Source organism: Lepeophtheirus salmonis, chromosome 5 (assembly GCF_016086655.4).
Source record: "Lepeophtheirus salmonis chromosome 5, UVic_Lsal_1.4, whole genome shotgun sequence".
Taxonomy (NCBI): Eukaryota; Metazoa; Arthropoda; class Copepoda; order Siphonostomatoida; family Caligidae; genus Lepeophtheirus; species Lepeophtheirus salmonis.
The window spans coordinates 34860372-34886742 of record NC_052135.2 but is presented as its reverse complement, the minus strand read 5'-3'; the positions used below and the strand labels follow the sequence as shown (position 1 = coordinate 34886742).

At 28.2% G+C, this 26371-nt stretch overlaps 1 protein-coding gene across 5 annotated transcripts in view; it reads right to left on the bottom strand.

The window, feature by feature from the left end:
- LOC121117654 (pseudouridylate synthase RPUSD2) overlaps positions 1–25823 on the bottom strand; it is a 93726-nt gene extending 67903 nt beyond the window's left edge. For 2 of the 5 annotated variants that reach the window (XM_040712106.2, XM_040712105.2), the window contains exon 1: positions 24937–25813. In XM_040712106.2, the coding sequence (XP_040568040.1) occupies positions 24937–25395 (459 nt within the window). In that variant the 5' untranslated portion in view covers positions 25396–25813. Of the gene's footprint in view, positions 1–24936 lie in introns of all 5 variants that reach the window. The other 3 variants (XM_040712103.2, XM_040712104.2, XM_040712107.2) reach the window with 3 other exon arrangements.
- Positions 25824–26371: the final 548 nt, after the last annotated feature.

Genomic DNA, 26371 nt, shown 5'->3' with positions numbered 1-26371 from the left:
TACTTCTAAGCTACATAAATCACGGAGTAACAAAAAATATGTCAAGTTTAATACCTGTAGTCTATGAAGCAATAATTACTCAAATATAGTTACTTGTTTTGTTCTCAGCTAAGATTTATGCCCTTTAATGACTATTTTTGTTTTTGTATAGACTTTTCCCAGACAATAGCTTAGATGTATACATTCGTGAATTTAATTGAAATGATTTAAAAGTTTAATAAAATAGAAATTGCAAATATGAATTTAACAACTTTTTGGAATTTTAAAATAAAAATCAGGAATTTGATTTAAAAAGAATACACTTTGGATCAATACCACCTTGGTTTTCACCTTTTCAATGGCATATAAAACAACAAAGTGATATGGGATTGATATAAATTTATTTTTCGATATTTAGTGTCAAAATCATTACAATTTTGTTGATATGACTGACATAAATATAAATTAAGTAAATATTTAAGCAGGTAAATTTTGGAATATTTAAATATTTCAACCACAATAATTTCATAAAATAATGTTCTATCAAATAATTTGTAATAAGTAATATTTTGCTAATTTCTACTTATTAATTGATATGAATTGGTGAGTTAACCTAAATCAATCTTGAACAAAAATCAAGATATGAAGACATGTCTTATTTATTATTTTACATCATCAATATAATAAAATGCCAAGAACCCATCATCGAAACATAAGATTGGCATATCTATAAGACGCATCGATAAACAGGAAAATGGATTTTATACACGAAATCTTCAACAAGGAAATTTAAAAAAAAAATGAATTTTGGATACGGAAATAATTTTGAAAAGGATTGGTTTTATTAAAAGAAAAACAGAACACAGGGAATGTTTTTATCATGGGTCATCTCCATCAAGTTATTAAGCACAAACATTGAAAGAATTATTGGTCTATTGTAGGACAATTTTAAATGTGCTTTACCACATTTATCATACTTGTCTAATTTTAGAATGGACAAATAGACTATTTATTTCTTCGAAATTTACATATTATAATCTTTAAGCGCCAAAAATTCGGCATTTATAAACGAATAAAACATTCTGTCAAAATGGTCAAAGATTTGTGAAAAGTCCCCCCTCCCATTAAAAAAATCATTGTCACAGCCTTGATTCCAATAATTAGAGTGCAATACTCTTAATAATTATAGCTCCTTCCTAGGCATGCTGTACCTATGAATGTATTGTATATGAATGTATGTATATCAAATTACATATATTATGAGATTGGTTGAAGGTATTTTACTCCTTTTAAAAAAGTACATTTAGATAGGCAATCTTGATGAAGAAATATTATTTCCCTTCTTTATTTTACTATAAGACTGACTTGAATAATAAGTAGGGAGTGTGTGTATGTATGTCTATGTAACACTCAAATAAGGATGAAAAAAAAGGACAAAGTACATAAAAAGAAATCGGTCCAACATTTTCAATTGAGATGATGGGTTGAAATTACGTCCGCAAAGGGTTTTTTTCTTCTCTTTCTCTTTTTTTTTACTTTCCCTTAGTGAATTATCAAAAATAAGAAGCTACTTTGATTTGATGTGTCACCTTAGAGTTCAGCATTTTTTTCTTCTTTTTTTACCTTCAAAGAATCATTAGCCATCCTCAAATCTAGAAACTCTTTATACATGAAACGTCTACTCTTTTTTTGGACCAAATAAAAGTTACTTCTCTATTTTTAGAATAGTTATGAAATGAAACAGGGAATTCAATTACAACGCTTTTTTGATCAACTAAGGGCTATTTTTTGAATGGTAAAATATTTATGAAATGAAACGGAGATTGAATTAAAATAATGGAGTAATTAAAATTAATTTTCTAATAAATAACTATTCAGATAATATGGAATAAAAAAAAGATCAACACTAAAAGAAAATTCTAAATATTTTCATTCACTTATATTAATTCAATATAATAACTTATAATTTTACTTTTTTTAACTAGTTCTTAGTTGGTAAAAAAAAGCAAGGGGAAAATAGAATACACTTTTCATGTACAGGGTACTATAGGGAAGTTTTCCTTTATCTAGAAGCCAAACCAAAACCTTATTATCTTTTTCTTAGAAAAAGTATAATGAAAAAACTCTTTTTGGATCAACATCCGGGTCAAGAAGATCCGAAACACTTTGCATCTTTTATTCAGGCTCCCTTTTTTTTGTCAAATTTTGGACAATGCCCAATAAAACTAAACATATATAAGAACATTGCTGGAGACTGAAACCTCAAAAAAGCAAAAAAAAAAAAAAAAAAAATTGCCCGTTGCACTTTGTATAGTTTATTATTTACCTAAACATGGTATAAATATGTTTTTATATATGAAACAAAGGAGAGTAGTTTGGGATATAAAGACAATCACGTCGAGAGAGTCAGGATTTATAACCTTTACAAAATTTGTACTCATATGTAGGCCGGTTTTATTGAATCAATATTGTCTCTCGCAGCTTATAAACATTCTTTTCAAATGTATTTATGAATTTTTTATGTGCATATTTGAAATATACCTACCTACTAACGGGAGTTGAAAAGTCTCACAGGCAATCGAGTTTCTGTTTTCTTATGGGAATTGTGTAGAGGGAGAGAGACAAAGTGCATAACTTTTTTTATATATTGCTTAATAGCAATGATAAATATCTTTTACACAGAACCTCACTATAAAAAAATATTCCCAGGCTAAATTTTTGGCACAATGGTACTTTATCATTACATCTACATATTGTATGCACAAGCTGAAGCTTTTTTTAGTTTGACCCTTAAAATATGTGGATAGACAATGTATAATCCCTACACCTTTCATTTAGAGATTAATAAAAAAATTGGAATGCATTTTATACAAATAGATTACTTAAAGGCCATAACAATCCTCTAAAGTTCGACCTAGAGGCCAATAATATGAGTAATTTGACTATATTGATAAAAAATAAAGATTCAATTTTTACATATATTTTGTTTTTTGCAGCAGATAAAGTCCAAATTTAGATTTGTAAACTGCAGGCTCTAATTATGCAAATATACATATAAACGAATCAAGGTCCTAACGGCACTGTGCATTGAGCAAAACAGGTATATTCTCCGGTTATTTTGGAACTAAGTAACTCGAAGGTCATTTTCCACGGTAAGTCCTAATCTGTATTTATTTTTGGTTTAAGTTAATACTAAAAGGTATTCTCGTTTAAATAAGTTGACCTACATGATATAAGTAAGTCTAAACCTGCTCTAGCTAGCAGAGGGTACTCATTCATCACAGAAATCCAAAATTTGTCAATTGTTTTAAAACAAAAATCTATTTTAAATTTTTGGTCACATGAAACTTTGATAATAGCAATCTCCATATCAGACAAGGAAATACTTTGTAAAATGATCCACAGGAGACTTAAAACATTAGACTTGTACATTCATTATTATTTAAGTTTTGATACCACTCAAAGTAATGTCAATTCAAATTACATTATTTTTTTGGAAATCATCTCGTGACCCTTTTTTTATGTCCTGCTACCCCCACATGGGCTCCGATTCCAACTTTAATAATCCCTGTACTAGCGCGGTACTTCTTACACTTAAAAAAAAAGATATAAAACTATAAAATAATTTAAAATTGATCCATTATATTTTGAAGCAAATATGAAGACCAAATGAAGGCTCTGAACTATAGTTGATTCTCAAATCATCCCAAATCATCACATTTCCCCTTTTCTTGAATTTAGTTGATAATTGATTTTCTTGTGTTCTCACCACATTCTTATGTTTCTTTTTAACAAAAAAATTTGTCAAAGTACTTACACCATAAGTGTGATAAATGGAAATTTTTAGGTATTATATATTCTCAAAATTGCAGGCTATATGTCATATCATGTGATTTCATTAAATCTTTTTAAAAAAACATCAAGGACCTTTTTTCGAAAGCTAAAGGTGTCCAAAATGGGTTCAACGCAAAGATATTCTCCCTATTATTGAATCAACTAAAAAATAAATTGCAAATTTAATGAACATTTAGGAGGGAGTGTATTTACAATTAATGTTAAAGCAGCATAACATTTGAATGGAATCACCATAGATTCTTATATTAGCATTTTATGTATATCTATATTAATTCATCATATATATATGAAAAAAAATTCAAATGCCTTAAAACGGCATTTATGACTTGATTAAAAATCCCTCTCAATAAAATAAATTAGAAGATTAAACTTTAATTTTACTTAATATCCATTATAAAAGAAATGAGGTTATTTTTTCTTTATTTTCTACTTTTTTTAAAGGTTTATTATATGTATGTAATATCCCACGTGTTAATCAAAATTATAAAATATATAAATCAATGAAGCGAAGAAAAGTTAGATAGTAATTTCTACTGAAAATAAGTTTAATTACGAATTTAAAAAAAAATTCAATTTCTTTTATGTTAATGTTTAAATTCTAACTTATCCCTCAGAAATAGGAAGGTAAAATAAAAAGACATATATAAAAGGAAAAACTTGATAGGAACGAAACACAAATCCTTATTAAATTTTTCTAATCCATGGATTTCTTTTATATTTATTATTTTTTTACATACATAGATTTGATAGGGAATAGGTAAGAAACAATAAAGAGGATATTCCTTATGAAGGAAGATATTTATTTTGATCTCCAATCCACAAAGACAGACGTAAGTAGGTATTTGTAGTGTTGTCACGATATCTATGGTTTTGTACCGGTTCCAACACCAATATTAGTATCGGTGTTTCCATACTTTTTCAACTATATATATTAAAAAAAGAATAGTTGTTAAAGGCATTTCACTTACACTCACTGGAGCACACAGAAAGTTTTAGTTTAAGAGAGGGGAAATGAAAGCACAGAAATTTGACAATTTTTATGTTTGCTTTTTTTTTTTTATAAAAGACAAAACTTTTTACAGTGTATTTCTTCGAATCGTGAACGAATTTTTCCAACCTCAACTTTCATCAAAATTATCAAAAAGTACAAGTAGTTAGACAATAGAGAGATTCATTTTCTTTATATAAATAATTAAATTTCAAAAGGGCCTCTGCCATGGCCTCAATAATAGGCCTGAAGGTCTTGCAGATCTTGTAAATCTTGTCATAACTTATGACAAGAAGTGCTGACACATATTATATTCTGATCTCCATCTCAGGTTGTCTTTGGTCATATGAAGAAATCTGTTTCATAAGATTTTTTGTTATTAGGGCTCTACGAGTTGATGTTGCGGAGGAAAAAATCGGTAAATTATTTAATAAGCAATTCTCTTTTAGCTGAGAAATTTGGGGAGTTTAGTTATCGACAGTATAATATTTTTAGACGTAATTTCACTGTAATTACAAGTTCTAAATAGCAATCTAGTAGTAATGTTTTTAACGCGTCAGTAGCCAAGTACCGCTAAAGAACCGGTATAACATACACCACTAGCAACCTGTAATATTATACAAGTAAAAAAAGAAATAAAAAATATCATGTAAAAGTCTCATTCTTTTCTGTCAAAACAAATATGCTACAAAATAAATATATATTTGAATTGATGATGCAGTAAAAGGGGGAAGTACATACCTAACTCCCAAATATACTGTTGATCCATTTATTATAGGTATGTACGTACATCATATTAACGTTAAGTTATACCCATAATATGTGTATGAAGTCCCTCAGGAAAGGCTCTCCTCTACTATTTTCATACATTTTTTTTACTTTTTTACACATAATTGTCTTCACTTTATTTTTCTCAAAAAAATAATAATAATAATAATGACTATAATAATTTTAAATATACACAATAAAAAATCCCTTTCATTATCATGCAATTAAATTTAAATTAGAAATATTTTTTCTATTGTTTAAAAAATAGGGAAAAGCGAAAAAAACAACAATGTATACTGGATCTCTTTACACTTATGTATATATATATATATAGAGTCTTTTCACTGATGTCACAAATTGTTAAGCATAGATCCTGTTATAATTCATGATATTCACTTCCTAATTTTTATTATCTCTTTTTCTTATACAGAGAAGAAAAAAGGCTCAAAATTAGTTGTTTGTTAGCTAATTCTTTCTTACAACTGTGGAATTATTATTCCATAAATGTTGGGAATTGTTCACAGCTTAAAAAGAGCTGAAGGACACTGATGAGGAAAAAAAAGCAGAAAAATAAATTGCTTACTATAAAGTACAGAGTACATTTTAGTACGGTGAGTCCGTAGGATATATCAATAATATCGCATTAATGCTGTATTTTTTCTTAATTGTAAATTTTTAAACCTTTATTTGATAAATAACATATCAATCTTTATTTTTGGTATCTCTAAACCTCTTCTCCTTCAATAAGTGATATAAAAAAGGCTCAAAGCTAAGTGGTAGTAAGCACATTTGCTCATTCTTAATTTACAATTCAATAAGTAATAGGAAATGAGCGTTGTTTATTTATTAGTAGGTATCTCTCAACCTTTTCTCCTTCAAAAAGTCGAATAAAAAAAGACTTGAAGTTAAGTGGTGGAAAGCATGTTTGATCATTCTTAATTTGCGATTTAATAGGATATATGACCTGGCCATTATTTACTTATTAGTAGTTGGTTTATATACCCGAGAATGGTGTTTATTATCAGTTTTTGTACTTATTTGTATGTTACAACGACATAGTAAATCTCCCTCATCTTGTAAGGAGTATGTTTTTTTAACATGATATTCCCTATTAATTAGATTTAATAAATAATCGTTCAGATAAATAATATTCCAGCATGGATTTTATTGGTATATACCCAACTATTCGGAAGTAGAGAGCAGAGAAATGTTTGCTATATGCTAGCATGGTTTTTGCAGCTATATGTCAACGTTGTTTGGCAATTAGTTGACTGATTTAGTCTATTATTTTTTATGTTCAGCATTCAACTATTCGTACAATATAGTGTGTGCAAGCTATCTGTGTTGCAAAAATGATTTTTTTTCAAACAAAATCAGATTATGAAAGCTTGATGGATTTTTATTTATTTCATTTAATAAAATCACTTGCAGCCTCAATTACAGTCTCTATATAAGGCCGAAAGTGCAAGAAGGCCTACGCCCCTTTGTCCCTTAGGAAATCTTGGAATTTCTTCTTGATCCGACTAATAAGTTCGTATTTGGTGTTGCAGGCAATTCGGTTGGTTTTTGTTCAATCCCGGCCGCACGAAAAATCTATTGAATTCTGATCCAGTGAGTATTAGGGTTCAAGCAATTGCTATGTTGTTGGTTTCAGCGCAGATTCCAAGGAGGGCACCGTGCCTTTTCCAAATATTTGAGAAAACAAATTCGTAAATTGATTTAATTTTTTCCTACTTTTAAGGTTTGAACAAGCTTTCTATAAAAAAATATCATTTGTTTAAGTGCCTGCAATTGCCTTGGAGAGTGTGTGGGTTAGATACCCTGTAGTTAGTAGTTTTTAGCTCAGCATTTTACAATATGAAGTAGATATTAATAAACGTCCTTTCAAAAGCTAGGCTTACTATAGCTAGTTCAATTACGTTGATCAATTAAAACGAGTATTGAAATCAACAGCTAAATAGTAAAAAAACATGATGGAATGGCACATAAATTTTGGGAATAATATTTTAAGTATACATAAAAAAATATATACCTATTATGAACTAATAGATGTTATTGATTTTTTTTACCAAATCCCCATTGCAATTCTAGGTACATACATTTTATACATGGGTGTGTTCAATAAAACTCCTTTCTAAAGGGCATATGTACATTCATACATATGGTATTATCTTGAAGAAACTATTTCTTATATGCATAAGATTCATGTAAGATTTTTTTTTGTATAAATATGTATATATGTTCATTGCCATATTTTTTTTATGAATCAAAGATTTGCTGAGTCTTCTCTAGGAGGTTGTAAAAAACCATCACGTTCCTACCAATAGTGAATTTGATAAAATATAAAGTGTATTTACAAATTAGTTTCATAGATTTTTTTTCTCTATACATACAACAATTTAAATTAAATTTTATTTTGTGCATCAAAGAAATAATCATATTGTAAACATAAAAACCCGCATTTTATTTTTACATTTACATATAAGAATATGTAAATTAATTGATAATAATATTTACGTAAAAAAATATAAATGGTTTATGATATATTATTTTTCTTGTTTGGGAGTCATTGTAAATAAATATTAAATAAAAAGTAAATTTGCGATTTTGTACAAGTTGTAACGAATGATGCTGTGGATAATACAATAGTTTAATATTCATTTAATATTTGATATATTAGTGGTATAAATACTTACTTTTTTGAACTAAAGTTACCAATTGATAAGTATTCTGTAGTACTATAGACATTCTAAGGAATACTCTTAAAAATGGCATGTGTACTTTTATGTTCCCTCCTTTTTTTTGTGACTGTGTGTTTGGTCTTTTGACAGGGAAACCACTCCATCGTCCAAGACTTGATATCAGTCCTCAAATATTGGGATGCGAATGATTTTACTATTTCATGGAGGGTCACATAAATCCAGAGTGTGAAGCCCCTGAGCCCTTTCAAAATTATTCCCTTTAAATTTCCGGACCATAAAAAGGGTCTAAAGTTTATACAGTTTATATATATGGGCTCTAAATCTGTTCTATGTTATAAGTTCTACATATATCAATATATTTGTTCAAAGCTAATGAAAATTCGTTCGAGTATCTAAGTTATCGAGAGATCCAATTTGACTTTTATACTCAAACTTATTCGACACCCTATTAGAGAATAATTTACCTTTGAAAACAATGTTTGGCAAGTAAGTACAAGTTGTACAAGTTACAATTTGTACAGAAATCACCATTTCTACACTTATATATACACTTTAATATAGAAATATTTTTATTTATATGATTAAATTAAGGCTCTCTTTTATTATATTATTTTGATTGAAAATCAAATCCCCATAAAATTAAAAGGAATAAAAAAACCAAAGAAAATAGAATATATACTATTATTTCTCGGGGGCTTGGGTGTCTCTAACTTTCCTTTTATAACCTTTCATATAAACGTACGTACTATATAGTACTCTGGTCCGTCCTCTCCAATTACTTACTCGTCTATTAATATACTTACTCTCTACTCTTCAAGGACAACTCTGTATAGTACCTATATTTATATAAATTAAAAAAGTACTAATAAAAACAAAAGAAATAATAATCATTTTCTATATTTGTTTACGAAAGGCTATGCATTTAGACCCTCAATATCCAATGCAAACAAAAAACAAACACAAATTTATATAGAGTATAAATACATGTATTTAGATCAATAGATATTGAACCTTATTAAAAAAATTAAATTCTTAGTGTTTGTTGTTTTTATTTTTGCACCTTTTGTAATTTAATTATAATAATACCTACCATTAGAATACCCTTGTTTTATCTATGCACATATTTACAAAACATATTTATATACTCCGTCAACAAAAAAAAAAAAGTCTTGATTATCTAGGTATTATATAGTGTGTGCATTTGTATACGGAAAAAATTATTTTCTATTTCTATGAATCCTATGAATGTGATGCAAATTGTAATTCAATTTTATAAATTCTCTTGTTACAGGAAGAGTAATTCGTCAATTCTTTGTATGAATTTAAAAGGTCATTTCAAAGCCAAATAAAGTTTCATCAATCAAATAAAGGGCCTAACTAATGGCTTTCAAATTGTGGTACGCGAGCACCCTTTATTGGTACTTAGAGGAACGTAGTCAGTATGTAATCATTGTACATTCAGTATACATACATGAAGATCTTTATAGTTTTATAAAGGAGATACACACAATAAAAAGTTAAAAATACCAAACATCAAGAGTAGTGCTGTATTGGTCCTTATTTAAGACTGAAAACTTTAGTTCAGTTCTGCGCCGTATGAGTAATAAAACTTATAAAGTTTGGTCCTTGATGACGTCGTTCAAATTTATTTCTTTTTGGAAATGTAGTTCTAGTACAGACAGTCTGGAGGACTGATCGTCAGACTGGACCAGACTGAATAATGGGACAATCAAAAGTTTTATTGCTAACATTTCTGGATATCATAACCCACTGAAATTAAAGTCAATCGCTATCCGAAATATTTCAATATGACGTTTTTCACATTACTCACATGAACAATAATGTTGAATTTTTATTAGTTCTCAACTTCTTTAATACACCTATTAGTGATATGAAATTTTGATTTGATAGAAATTTGAATTATTTATTTGAAATAGTTTGAACAATTCCCTTATTTAATAGTCTAACAATTTAGAGGAAGTGGCTGAATATTAACTGATTTTGAAGCTTTTTTTATTGTCCCTTGTTTTAAGAAAAGGTTGAGTTATAAAACACAAAGTATTTATATGGGGAATTAATCTTTTTTTTATTTTATTGTTTTTGTGGTTGATTTTGTGTCGAGGCACCACATATAATGTAGGCTGACCATATAGTGTTTCATCATTGTCTACCAAGTCTATCGCATATCACTTTGTATGTATATGATATAAATATGTCTTATAAAGGCAATTCGGATCTTTGATATGTGATTCATCATGTGCCATATTCTAATCCCTCTATCTTAATCTAGTTGAATAAAAAAAATTATTTTATATTCCATCTGTGTCCTTGTTTCTTTCTTCTTCTTATCTATATACATTATTATAGAGGATAAGTTTGCTGTAAGAATCGTATAAACTATTAATTGCAAAATGCATTTAGATTTACATACAAGAAAATAAGTTTCTTCAATACACAATTTTAATTTAAATTTGTTATCGACACATATTCTGTTGAAACCCAGTACTCGACTATAATTCATTCAAGTTTTGTGATCATGAGGCAAAAATATACCTATTATATATTTTCCCCTAAGGCAAAGATATACGTCTTTTTAAAAAAATTTGAATTTAAGTTTTAGAAAATACTTTTGCCTGGAGTCTAATTTCTTACATTAAATTGCAGGCCTTTTAAAAAAAAAATTAATTCATATATTCTTTTGAAAACAAAATATTTTAACATATATTTCATTCAAACTATAAAAATCTAAAATGTGTGGGTCCCTTTATTTTTAAAATCAAGCGTTAGGCCAGTAAATATGTTTCTTGTGCCCCCTTCTCCTTAAGATCGTAACTGCTTGAGAGTCATAAAAGTACAAAGGTACTATTGTACAATTGTATTATATCTCTCAACTTCATGTAGCTTCCCTTATTATTTCAAAAAGAATTTATCGATATCTAATACCTATCAGGTATCAACACAAAGACGAGCTTCTTTCATAAAAATAGAGTATTAATGCACAAATATTTGTATGTAAAGCTTTTTTTTTTATGATATGTCTCAAACAGGTGCGTAGATATAATAATAATTATATTTAATATATATGTCTTTTTAGAACAAAATATAAGAATTTAAATTGCAAGTCAACTTTTCTTTGAATTACTGCATCCTTTACTTTGAAAGTTTCCCATATTGTAAATATATACAGACAATATACCCCAACTACTTTTATGCGATGAAGAAACTCTATGAATATGACAATTAAAAGCAGACATTTTCTATTAAGGTATCTTCATACGCCCAGTGGAGATAATTATCTTCAAGATGAATTCTTCCTTTATTCTTCAAGGATTTATCATAAATATGACATTTAAAAAAGAAAACCATAAAAGAACATCCCAAATCCGCCCAACACTTTATGATATCAGTTGAACTCTACTATTAATGACATGATATATTAATGAGGAGTAATTATATTATGAATATTTATGTGTTTGTTAGATTTACTTATTTATTGATGTATGTGAGTTGTTAAATGAAGTTAATTTATAGAAACATATTTATAATTATTAAGGAAACTCATTGACTAGGTAATTAATAAATAAAGGATAACACAAGCAAAAAAAGATACATTTCATGTTTTTATTGTTGAAAATAGAAGAAAGGAGGATTCATTGGTTGATGTACCACCTTTCCATGCATTGTTGTTAATGAAATACACTGCTTTTTCCAACCCAACAATCTTTAATTAGCATCTTCTACACCACCTGAGAAAATATCAAGCCCTCCAAGGACTATCAATAATTTTAAAATTTTACAAAATGTTATACAAAATTTTGAATGCCCTTTTTTTACAATAAGCACATTTTTATTGACCTTTTTATATAGAAACTCATCCCTCTTTCTACTCAAGCCTGTGCATAAAATTAAGTTTTCATATCAAATACGTATACCACCGTTGGAGAACCATTTCCTTAGATAATTGAATATGGTCCGGCTCTTTCAATACAAAACCGAGCAAAATGAGTTTGATTGTCACGTAAAAAGTTAGAAAGGGATGGAAGATGGATGCAAGACAATAATTTTGATAATTGAATATGCTTCCCGCAAATCAATATTTGTTGGAAGTAAATAGAAACTTCAACCTAAAGAGATACTTTAAAAAAATAGTTGAAGATATTAAGACTAGAAACTGCTATCGAAGTTCCAAGCCCAACAGCATTTTTAACAAAAAAAAAATTAAGATTTTGTTGACTTGTGTAATTAAGGGGGGAAGGGGGGTGAGAGGGAATTCAGTAATTCTGCACTGCATTTTTCTTCTTCTTTGCTCGTGTATTATAAGTGTTTAAAGAAATATTAACAAAAATAAAATATAAAAAACTTTTGAAACAAATGTATAACTTCCACTTACTTTTTCTTCATTTTTTAAACTTTTATTCATATTTAATGAGGTGAAGTGCAAATACACACATATATGAAAGAGAAATGTTGTGAAAAGGTCTATTTTCCTTTTTTTTGCATTTTAGTTATTTTATCAAAAAAAAAAATGTATATAGAGAAACATTCATTTAAATACGTTCATATACTTATATACATATTTCTTAAGCCATATTTATATTTTAAATACAAGGTTTTATTATATAAATTTACTTATTTTTACTTTCTTGTATTTAGGGAAACAATGCTGAAATATTATATCCTATATTTTAATTCTGCGCCAATATTATCATATGGTACTTTTTTTCCTGTGTATAATTTCTTTAGACAGATTATCCATACAAAAATATTATGTTATTTATTCAATGAATAAAATAGAACATCTATTAAGAGAGTGAAATGTATACACCTGAAATGGTTCTCATTTCTTTCAACTTTGTTTTATTAAGAAAGTTATTAGGTGAAGAGTTTCTTTTTCTTTTTTTGCAAAGATTATGAATGATACTCTAGATTCAATGATTTTAAACCATCATGTAACAATTTTCATTACATTTCTCCAAGTTTATTCAAAAATAAGAAAAAAAAAAAACCTTAGTAATTTGTTAATCATTGGTCGAAATTTAATCCCTTCAAACATTTCATCACTCAACGTTAGTATATATCCAGCTTTAGAATGACAAGCCTTTGAATGTTAACTTATTGATATTTACTAGCTCATGATAAAACATAGAGTAAAAACTACTAACTATATGCTAGCGCTCAAATGCTGAGGAAAAAAACTACTAACTTTATGCTAACAATTTATTGCCGAACATAAAAATGGTATTTTTTTACAAATATGTGTTAACTAATGACAAAATAAAGTTAATATATAGCTATAAAATTGCTCTGCAAATCTGCTGGGGCATAGTGAATCTTTTTTTTGCTCGCTAATTGCATAAAGATCGCTATTTACGATCGTAATGTTTAATGTAATATTACATAATGATTTATAATTGACTAATAGATCATTTGAGTCTAACAGATAAACGTACATAATACAAATAAAGGAAAGATTCCACATATACCATTCGTATAAACGAGAAAACGTGTCACTGAATGGAATACTTCTTTCCAAGAACTCTACATATAATTGTCTTTAAGCCTCAACAATTTTCAGTTTACAAAAGTAAAAAAGTTCTGGTGTTTCAAACCGTTCTTGTTTCATATAAAAGAAACAAATTTGTAATCACGTAAATAGTTGTCTTACTCACAAAATTTAATTTATTACTTTACCCCTTACAAACAAAAATCATTCTAAATCACATAAACTCTTCATTTCGAAAGGAATTAGTGTCTTGATTTGCAATGTATAATGGGTATGCCTAGTTTAAAAAAAATCATTGTCCATTGGTCTGTTCCAAAATTAAACTTTGTCTACTTTTACAAGACGATAGATGTGGAAACTTACTTTTATGGAGCGGCAGTAGACAAATTGTAAACTGCCAAAAAAATTACATAAGGGTTGTTGATGGTTTTTAGATATCATTGTGACATATACGTTATTGTAAATATAAATTATATATTTAAAAATGCATAGGTCAGAGATGTGCTGCTAATATAATTTATTGTTTGACTATAATTCTTAAAATATTTCCATAGTCATTATTATTCTACTTTTAAATTGTTCACATTTGATCTTTATTATTTTGACTTGACAGGAAAAATTTCACTTTTTAATGTACAAAAATCATAAATAAACTTAATTAGTAACTTATTTTTTCTAGATTTAGTTTAAGTTGAAAAAATAGAAACGATTTATTTTCTTCCATAAGGGAGAAAATAAGAAAGAAACAAACAGAAAAAACTCTTCAAAAACTAATATCAAAATCATAATTAAAATTCATACTTTTTTTCCCTATTGAATAAATGTCAGCTAGAATTATAACAATCACAAAATATCACGGTTGATCAGTTATATATCACTAACTATACATGTGGAAATAAATGAAGCGATTATTTAAGGTTAAAAAAAAGGTTCAAGGAAATAGATATGTCTGGAGTTATATCAAATATGATCTTGACGCGTGCTATATTTTCTGTTTTTGGTAATCTGAAGATAGTTATTTTATTTACCTAAGCTATGAGCATTATTTTTTAATTCTTGAAGAGTAATTATTATTAGAGTGAGAGAAAAACTGATAATTTATTAGGGAGTTATTAGTGTCGTTGTGCTTGTTGAGGATCAATAGCGAAGTAATCCATGTCTTTATTCTTGATATTCTGGGTGGTATTTATATTGATTTCCTTGCTTTAATAACTGATTACAGTTTGTCTACTATAACTTTATGACAGCGAGTAGGATCTTTTCCGAATATTTTTAAAGCTTTTAGGGGTTACATGTCATTTTTCGGGTTTCTCATATTTTTACATACTCACAAGTGGCAAGTAATATTTTATACAATTCTAGATATATCATAAATATATGTACATTAGACTGTCTTATTTTGGGATGAATAGTTTTCCCAGTACAAAACTCTTTTTTATTAGTTCCAATCAAAAAACTGAATTTGGCTTAAACCTGAAATGATAGTTGTTGAAGTGAAATGAAGAACATTATCTATGATAAAACAGGTAAATAATTTTTCAATATATTATAAACCCTTTTTATGATTAAAAACTAGAAATAAAAGATTTATTACTGATAAATAAAAATACTAACTTTATAAAAATAAGTATATAAAAAGTATAATTTTAATTTCTGATATCATATTTTGAACATTACGAAAGGCTTCATAAAATACTATTTTTTTCAAATTAAAATAGCCTATTCTACGCTATTTATAGCGTAGAAAGCCTAAAACCTTGGAAAAGTTTATTTTTTGATTCTCCTTAGCAGAAAAGATCTTTCTTCAGGGAAAAAGTCTGCATAAATTTGAAAACAGAACCGTCTAGTATACATAATATAATATTTATACGAAAGATGTACATATTATTTTTAACCTGATAATGTTTTATGTTTATTCTTGAGCGAAAGGAAAAAAGTCAAATATTTGTGATAAATATTTTTACAAAAATAAGGATTTACAATGATGCATTTTTTTTTCTTCAGAAAAACAAACACAACAACAACCTAAAATGAATAAGTCTATTCTGCTATTATTATTTTAAAAAACTTTTTTTTTACTTACTTAGTATAAAAATAAATAATCTTTTTTCCTAATTAGACTCTTTTAATTTTAAGCTTAAAATTCTTTTGTATTATCTTTGAGTTGGTTTTGTTTGGTAATATATATAAATTAGCCCTTGTGAAAAAAAAAGTATTTTAATTTTCTTTCTTTATTTTTTAAGAAATATATTTCGAACAAAGAATAATAATCGTTCAATAAAAGAATTTTGAGTTTTTTTCATTATTTTTTGTTTGCTAATTTAAGTAAACTGTTTTAAATTAATTTTTTAAAAAACACCCGAAAAAATCGACTAGATCATGTTAAGATATATAGATACAATTTGGAATGTGTTAAGATATATTTATATGTAAGAAAGAAAGATGGATATATATTGAATACTTTTCTCTAGAGAATTGTATTTCAATTTAGATCTACACTGAGAAATATGTAAGCATTATATTATACATGTTGTTATGGTATGTTATACGATTTTCTAAGGTTGTTTCTGGATACAATCAAGGGCACATCAATTCAATGACAGCTGAAACTTGACTTAAAGGATCAATCCATTTGTATTATTATGTATTCTGTATTATTAATTGTAAAAAGGCGTTTCAATATATTGATTGGAGGAACGTTATTGAATTTAGGTTGACTTCAGTGTTATCCATACATATGCATACAAAGATATCAGTTTACTTTTAAATAAATATATATATAATGGATATAATATTTGGGAAATTAGTCAATAGATTTTTGTGAAGTCCGTAAATTTTTTTAAAATTCTTTCTTAAAATTGAAACTGTATTACATTTTTTCTATTACGACAAAATAATGGTTCATTTTAAATACGCTTTAATTTGCTTAATTCTTTCTATTAGAAAGTAGTTTAATTTATAGTCAGTATAAAATAATTGTAAATTGAGAAATGTTATTTAAAAGGAACCATATTGGGGTTACTTAAGTCTCATAAATCAAATGAATGCTTCAATTCTTTTTTTTTATTTATGTATCTCACTTTGTTCCAGAAATTTGAAAAAATGCCTATAATTGAGATAAATATGTCTATAAAATATTTGTTATATACAAATATGATGTTAAATAAAAAATTATTATCTTTTTTGTTCAAAATTATTTTTGTATTAACTTATATTGATGAAGTATCCCACATAATCAACCTTTATAATACACCATCAAAATCATTTTATTAAATCAAGAGAATGACGTGGTAAGAACCATTTAGATAAATAGTAGTTCCAAAGTTTTGCAAACTTTTTTTTTGTGAAAAGTCAATTTAAGGATTTTGATATTACATACTTCATACACAAAAATAATGATATCATCATCATGTTGAAGTACATAAACATGTTTGTTGTTTTTATTAATTGTTTAATATGTATAAGTATTATATTTTCACTTAACGGGGGGGCGTTCAAAAAGTAAGGTGACTTTTCAAAGTTTGCAGGCAACGTACATTTGATAAGGTCCATTTGTTTATTTTTGTACACTCACCTCGAACAAATATTTACTGTTTCAGCTGTATAATATGTTTAGTTTGTTTGTGAGAGGCAATATGGCTAGAATACTTTATGTATTCGGCGATTTTTTTGCTATTGAAAAGCATGAATAAAAGAAGTTGCATCAATCTTTTTTGTGAAAATGTGTTAAGTTCTCTTTAACACTTAAAATGTTGACTATAACATACGGGAACTGCTCTGAGTAAGAATTTTTTGCAAGTGGTACAAACTCATCCAAGATGGCGGGGAAGATGCAATTGAAAAACAGATGAAAGCATTGAAGCAGTAAATAAAATTGTTTTTGAAAACATTTGAATCACTATCGGAGAAGTTGCTGAGGATATTTTGACATATCGGTTGGCTCGTGTCATAATTTTTTTTCGAATGTTTTGTCTATGAGACGAGTATCAGCAAAAAATGTTCAAAAACTGCTTAATTTTGACCAAAGGAATCGTCGCCTTTTTTGCTAAAAAGAACACCCCTATCATGGCCCACTCACCATATTCACCGGGTTTGGCCCAATTTAACTTTTTCTTGTTCCCAAAAATGAAGCGACATATGAAAAGAAGGAAATTTGTAACGATTGGGGAGATAAAGACTGCATTACTGGAAGAGCTGAAGGCTATACCGAACACTACAGTTGAGAAGTGCTTCGAGGATTGAAAAACGTGTTAGCACAAGTGTACAAAGGTATTACTTTGAAGGGAACAACCTAAATATTGATAAATAAATATGTTTTCTTAAAAATTCAAAGTCACCTTACTTTTTGAACACATCTCGTAAATATCATATAAAGAAGATAATTGTAAATAACAGTAATAATACAATGTTATTTAGTATCATAAGTAATAATAACTATAAATATATTTGATTCTATTAAGATTAATAATTTTAAAGATAATAAACATAAAAATATATATGAGAGATTATGTTATACAGACATATAAGAAAAAATTAGAAATAAACAAAGATATATTTAGATGCATACTAAGTACAATGTTTAATTGCTTTTATATGTTTATGTAATATTGTAATTTGGAGTTACCATTTTTGGAATAGATGCAATAATAGGAAAAAAAGAGACTCTAAGGAAAGAAACTACAAACAAATCATTGAAAAAAAAGTTATCATCTTGAATTATGATGGGTTTAAAATTGTATAGTCCGCTATACTTATTTTCTGACTAGCGTCATTGTTAAAGATAATATTTTTAGTGAGAGATTTTAAAGTTTATGTACTCCACAAAAATCACATCCTCAGTCATTTTTTATTTGAGGGTGTGAGAATGGGTGTGGTTCTTTGTTTTTTTTATTATTTCAACCGTCTTTTCTCCTCTTTCTCTAAAGTATCTTTTTTTTAAAAGTACCAATTTATAGTATGAATCTAGCATGTCTAAGGACTACATAAATAGTTTTAGCATCACTCTTAGTCTTTTCGTAAATTATTCGCAAGTAATTGTCAACTGGTCACATAAATGACCAAAAAGACAATCTAAAAGTCTTTTGTCACACATCTTGTTTCAATTTAATTTGAACCCCACCAAATTATTATTCTTTCTTGGGATATTTATAAAGCTTATGATTAAATATCTGATAATATGTGAATTATAGCTATATTTTGTTGACTACTTTTTGGTGTTTTCATTGAAAATGTGTTTAGGTGATATCTAAAATAATATATTATTGTAAACTCATATTAAAATTAGCCAATATCTTGACGATGGTACTGCCGAGTTTTGAAAAAACTTGGAGTGAAACTAATAATTTTTTTTTGTAATTCTGGGACATCCAGCCACATTCATATTTTAAATTGACATTTTCATACTATTTCATTATGGCAACCTCATACTAAAGCTAGCCAACATCTTCAAAACAGCCCTGCTGAAATTTGGAAAGGCTTAGAGAGAAGCCAAAAAATATTTTGTCAATTATGGGATATGACACATTCATACTTTAAATGGGCACTTTCACACTATCGTAATCACTCTCTTGTACATACATAGCTCTCTAACAAATCGTTTTCTAACTCTTAAGATATGACAAAATACTACTTGGTTAATTTAAAAAAAGGAACTGTCAAACGGCATTAATCTAATCCCTTTTTTATACATATCTTGAGATAAAAAGGACTACCATATACATATGGAAACTCCTGATGTATCCATTTTTCTATGTCTCTTTTCTTTTATTGTACAGACACATATGTACGTACATGTTATGTAGCTTTCTGCTTTCTTTTTAGATTTTAATTTAGTAGAAGCTACTACTATCTCCAGGATTTTTCAGTTTTATGTACTTATTAGGATTTCTTCCTTGGGAATTTCATTTTCACAAAACTTATCGAGGTTTTACACATACGGGATATTCTCAGAAAATCCTGCATAGTTTTATTTAGCATATTCTTTTGTTTAATCATATATATCCCACCAAAAATTAGCTTCTTCATCACTTACTTTTTTGTGATAATGATAAAAATAAAGACGAAAGAATAATTGAGAATATAAAGACACGACTTGCTGAAAGCTAATTAGTCATTCTTAAAATTTAAAAAGAAATAATTAAACTTTATAAAATTTAAAGTTTACAAACGGAATCCCATAATTAAAACATTTATTATCCAGAGTTCTGTTACTTTTTTATCTTTTGAAATGAGAAATTTTAGTATCTATCGATATGTTTAAATAATTATCTAATGAAGGATTGATTTCAAAGGTAAATCAATCCTTATTACTGCGTTGGATAAGCTTTGTTATCGAATCAGATTTTTTTTGGAATAATTTTACATCTTTATAAAAAATGTATCCTTTGAAATCCAAATTTTTGGTAAAAATATTCATCACAAATATTTGACTTTGTTTTCTTCTCTCAAGAGTAAACATAAAATTTTATCAGGTGAAAAATAGTACATAGATCTTTTGTACACCATTCTGCCATGGATGAAAATCCAACTACCCAGAGGCTAACTAGGTGTGAACTCAAGAAGACGCTCCCTCTGACACGTCCGCTAAGTGCTAAAAGTTATGAGCAGATAATATGGCTCGATTCTGGCCAAAAAAAATATGACCCTCCAGATTAGAGCCCACCATACTGTATGGGGTACTTTGGGGACCTTACATCCAAATGGGGACTCACTGAAGTCCTCCATGGTGGTTGTATGGGTTAATTTGTCAAAGGAGTATCTCATCAACTCCTGCATGGGCCTCAGGCGACGTGTAAAGGTTGTGATTGATAATTAAGGTGACCACATTGAGTGAAAAAAGTTTTTCAAAAAACCTTGTCTACATTGTTTGTTAACATTATTTTTTTGCTCATTATTGAAAATATAAGGTTATTGATGTATTTCTTTATCCATCTCTCGAGTCCCCGTTTTGGTGCCCTACCCAGTACATATTTTGTTTATGAGTAATATAACTGTGGATATGGGTACAATATAATGTACCATAAAGTAAGGGGAAATAATATCTCAAGAGTCCAACAAAGTTTCTCCAATATAAAATAACTCTGCCTCATCAAATTAATTATATAATATCATATAACTAGATTGGGACTTTCTTATTTATTTACTATAAACTGATATCTGTAGTAAGAATTGACGCCTTAACCAGATGTACTGTTTTACCCAGTCTCCTGAAAAAATAATCTTTAACTGTTGGCATCAACTTCATGTCATAGTTAATAGTTACCTGTGGCATAAATTTTATTGTTGGCAATTTAATGGGTTAATTTAATTCATTGATGAGGCAAGTAGGGACACCTCAAGGGCAAGTTGAGACAGTAGTAATTATCGATAGGTAACAAACATTTAGTTGGCAATTAATATACCATATGAAAGAAGAGACCAGAGCAGTGTCATCTATATGCTATTATGTTTGCATTGCTTTTACAGTTATACACCAAAATTATTTAGTTATGAGTTGACACCTCCTTGTAATAATATTATTATGTAAATGCTGGGAATTCTATTTTCAGCAAAAAACTTGTAGTTTTGGGTAGTATTTCAACACTATCATATGATTAGTAGTTTTTTACTTAGTGTTTTAACACTAGCATTGTAAATATCAATTAACTATCTTTTAAACACTCAGAATACTTATTTTAACTATATGCTAGGCTTATAATGAAATGTTTGTTTGAATATCAAGCTATAATTGAAAGAAAACTCGCTAGAGTCTGATTTTTATAATTTCATTATCTTATCCACCTCCTAAATCACAAATAAGAAACTAACATGGGTTTAATTATATGTTCTTATCCAATATAAAATGTAGGTAGGTATGTGCTACACTCAAAATAGTCTATACCTATTCGTATAGATATTCTATTTATGTACATTGTACATACCTATATGCATCATTGAAATTCAATATTCCATAAAACTATAGTTTTTTCTTTATACATATTATCTCGCTATATATTTTATATTCCATATATGTAAAGGTATAATGTATATATTTAAATTGATTATAACATAAAATGGGTCAAATATACAAATGATTATGAGGTATTTATGTTTTTTATATATAAAAGATATGTCATTTTTTTAATTAGAAAATGTCTTGTGTTTTTCAGTTAGCTATTGTTTCCCTCTTTCTCTTTGTACTTAAATTATATTCTTATATTTCCTTCAAAAAAAAAAAAGTTTTAAACACTTTAAAATAAAGAATGAATTTTATGAAAAAAACAAACAATAAGCATCTAAAAGCTTTGGTAAAGAAGTGATGAATAAAAGGATGTGAAGGGGGGGGGCGAGAATCTTCATACAATTTTAATTGCCATAAAGTTTTTTTTTTTTTTGTCCTATTTGGGATAAACTTACTCAATGAATTACACTAATAAATAAATAATTAAGAAGTTGAAAAAACAAAGAATATTTTTAACTAGTGTTGTATGGAGTATCATTTGAAGTGGAAAAAAAAACGATTATGTTAAAGTAGACCATTTTTCGGTAATTAATCAAACTTGCCCATAATGTTATTTTACTTAGAAGATAAGACTTTACTTGAAATCAAATAATCATCGAATTATAAAAATAATGGCAAATCAAATTGCTACATAGTATCACTCAAAAAAAAGTTGATATATTAAAAAAAAGAAACAAATACATTACATAAAAGGTAGAAATTCTCAAAAAATCAAACTTGATTAAACTCAAAAATTAGTGTATTCTCCTAAAAAGCCATTTCTAATGTATTTGCACAAGCTTGTGCCCTTTTTCGGCAAGGGAAATCCTCCTCAGGTGCATATTTTATACACAAATGTACATAATATATTATACCTTGTGTTTCCAATTTGAAAACCCTTCCTCCCTGCGGAAGTACATTGTACATTGCCCTTAACGCAACACAGACCTCAAAATTTGAGTTCAAACATTTTAACTCAAATTCAACACTACTTAAAAAATCTTAAATCTTAAAAATACAATTTTATTTATATTTACTTATGTATATAGTATAAGGATAATAACATAATGTACTTACAATTGAAAATTTACCTACATTAAAATTCATAAAATGGAAAAGGAAAAAACAAAGTCATCAGTAAGCTTTTGAATAAAGCAACTGATGCATACATAGACTCATTCAAATTTATATCTGTGTCTTAAAACGAATTCTTTGTGATGGGTGATAAGTATACATTAATTTGTAGTAGGAAAAAGCTATATTTATATAAGTATGCCAATAAGTATATGCATTAACTACAAATAAACACTTTTATCTCAGATGTGTGGTGTTGATTGGAGTATGTAGATAATGTTTTGAACAAAAAAAAATCTTTACAATATCAGGATCTAGTCAACAAAGGATTATATCTCCAATAAATAAATATATTTATACCTAAACATGAAGGTAGATACTTAGTGAGTTAGAGAATTGTTATGGGAAATGGAATCCCTCAAAAGTCATTATAGCCAAAGGAAATAAGAGGTTACAGGTGCAGATAAATATATTTTCTCATATTTTACTGTCACCGTCGTTTTTGTGAGCGCATGACAAAGACTATCATTGTTACATACATAGAACGTATGTAGTGTAACAATCTATTTATATATATTAACACTGTTTTTCTTTTTCCTAAATAATTCAATATATATATTAGTGGTAATAGAGATAAGAGACATTTTACTGGACCTACTGATGGTACTCTGGTTTGTGCTTTCAGTAGATACTGCTGGGTAAATCAAATCCTTTTTTGACCAGAACTTGATCATTTTGTATATTAAATTTAAGAAAAGATAATATCATCACTAAAACAATGTCGGGAGGCGTGCCAGACTTTAAAAAAACTAAAGAACTTTTTCTTTCTGTGAAATCTCTTTTTCAATTTTTAATTAAGTATCACCAGCAAAATGCTGTACACAAAGTTTGTTTTCAATAAAGCAATAACTTGTCAGAAAATTTGATACAAGGGTGTATCTCTTAAATCTTTAAGAGTTATTATATATTTAAAATTATTACAGACTTTAGAGTACAGCCTGTGTATTATTATTCGTAGTAGAGATAGGACGATTACTACGAACGAATTGACTTGGCTAGGAATTTTAAAATTGAAATTCTTTTGAGTCGTTTTTAAATAAAATATTTTTTTTAAATATAACTTAAAAGTAAACTTAAAGTAAAAGAGAATAATAAAAATTATAACATTCTTCAGGAATGAGTCAAGGGTCATGCTGTTTCTTATTACCCCACTTCGCTTTTTTATCTTCTATGTAAAAGAAGAGACTAGGGGAAAGACAATGAGGAACTGTATCATCTTTTTAAATTCATTTTCTACATGTGTGTTTCTTAGATATTTTTTATTTTTTCCTTACAAAGGAAAAACATGTATGAAGCACAACAAGCTGTCTACCTAAATCTTCCTTCAATAGATACTGCTAATAATTAAATATCTTCATAATCATGCCACCAAAATCGTATTTTTATATCGAGGTAAAAAAAATCTAACAAGTACACGTTTTTTTGATGTGATACATTTTTTATGTCAATATTTGTTTCTTACACCAAATTATTTTCTCTTTTTTTACCTGTTGTTTATTTTATGTACTTTGGATATAATATACTTAATATATTTTGGTATTATATGTACAACAGAATATTATTATACTAAGGAGCTAGGAAAAAAGTGAAAAAAAGTTATTCTTATTACTCCCATATCTATTTACTTTGTCTCGAATTATCCAATGGAAAAAATGATTGAATTACATTTTCATTTACATTGTACATAAACAGAAGGATGTATCATTGGGAGAAGTAGATGAGAGTTCACAACAAAACTTTTTATCTAATTTTCTTTTATTTCCTGAAAAAGTTCTTAGATTAAAAATACATAAAATAATTGTTTTTCAAAGCAAGATAAAACCACATATCTGTACGAGTACATACGAAGTAAACTATTAATATTCAATGAGGGTTTCAGTATTTGATATCTTGTTGTAGTTTCGACAACCATGACTAAATACATTTTATGTAACGTCTAAGGTACTTTATGTAGTTTAAAAAAGTAACATTTATGTGAAACACATAGTATATTTTGTATGTGTCAAACGAGCAAGTTGACTGAGCTTACCTTGGGTCCACTAGGGATGATTACTTTTGAAACAACTGGATGTGATCCAAGGTAGGATGAATTGAGCGCTGTATGTGGCACAGAGACACATGTGGTTGTAGTTGTAACAGGGGGTGGACCTCCAACTCCAGTAGGAATGGCTTGAGGTGCCGGTGGACTCATTCCACCCGTAAGATGATGAGGTGGTGAGACAGCTTGAATGCTATAAGGTCCGGCAGAGCTCAAATAATTATAATTAAGAGCTGCGGGTAGTGAAACAGACTGATGGGTCTGAAGTCCGAGTGAATATTGTTGGCTGAGTTGTTGAGCTAATTGGGCTTGAGCAGCAACTGCAGCCTGAGCTGCTGAAAGTGCAGCATGAGGATGACTTGCAGCTGTGGGCATTTGCACCATTTTTAGCTGAGCCGTTACTGGAGGTAGGCCCATTGCCCAAGTGGGCAAGATATAAGGCTGTTGCATTATGAATACGTTGGTAATGATGATTTCTGGTTATTGAATGAAACAGAGTGAAAAATTATGAGCAAGGGGCTTGAGTGAATCGTTGCTAATACAGTGAAGTCTATTTTTTAAAGAAAAAAATATGGAAGTCCACTTCGATGTGTATTATTCAAAGTTCAGCTTAAAAAGAAGAGCAGTGACTGACTGATGACATGTTGGAAAAACAAAAAGGAAGGAAGTTTCTGTATTCACTGTATTTGGGGGGAAAAAAATTAAGATTTTGCAATGGATGTCAATTAGAGTGTGTGTTTGTGTAAGATTTTCGTTGAATGAATATGAGTTGAAATTATTGTCTTTGAAATAAGGGTGAATGTCTATATAAATGTGTCTCACTCTATATTCAAGGAGCTATTTTGCACAACTGATACGAGAAACAACTGAAATAAATTAATAAAACCGACGTTTTTTTTTTATTTTCGCCAGCGGAGAATATTAAACTCCGGCAGAGAAGGTCGTGTCAGCCTTCGAAAGAAAAGAGGAAGGAGAGGGGGGAGAAAAGAGAAAAAGGTCGTTTTTTTCCCCTTCTTCTTCTTTTTTTTCGTCATTTTGAAAGTTGACTTTCTATATGAGGTTCAAGGAATGACCTAAAATATTACTTATAATGTTGTGATATACAAAGTATAATAACAGATATTATTACTATTTTAGAGCTGGACTCTTATGTAGTTATTCATTTTGAGTTTTGTCCTGTCGCTTCGTATCGTGTTTCTGTAGAATTCCTTCAACCACCAAAAAATGCAAAAAAAACTCTTTTCTTTTCTTTCACTCCCCCTTCTTATCAAGAGAAGAAATATAACCATTTTTGTTATTTGGTAACGCAGACACACTGATAATAATGAAGGAAGAGAATAATAAAAAAAGGAGTGAGCTCATACTAGTAAAAAAGAAGAAAAAAAGAAAATACCAGGGACAAGGGGAATCTCTGTACTTAAAAGTC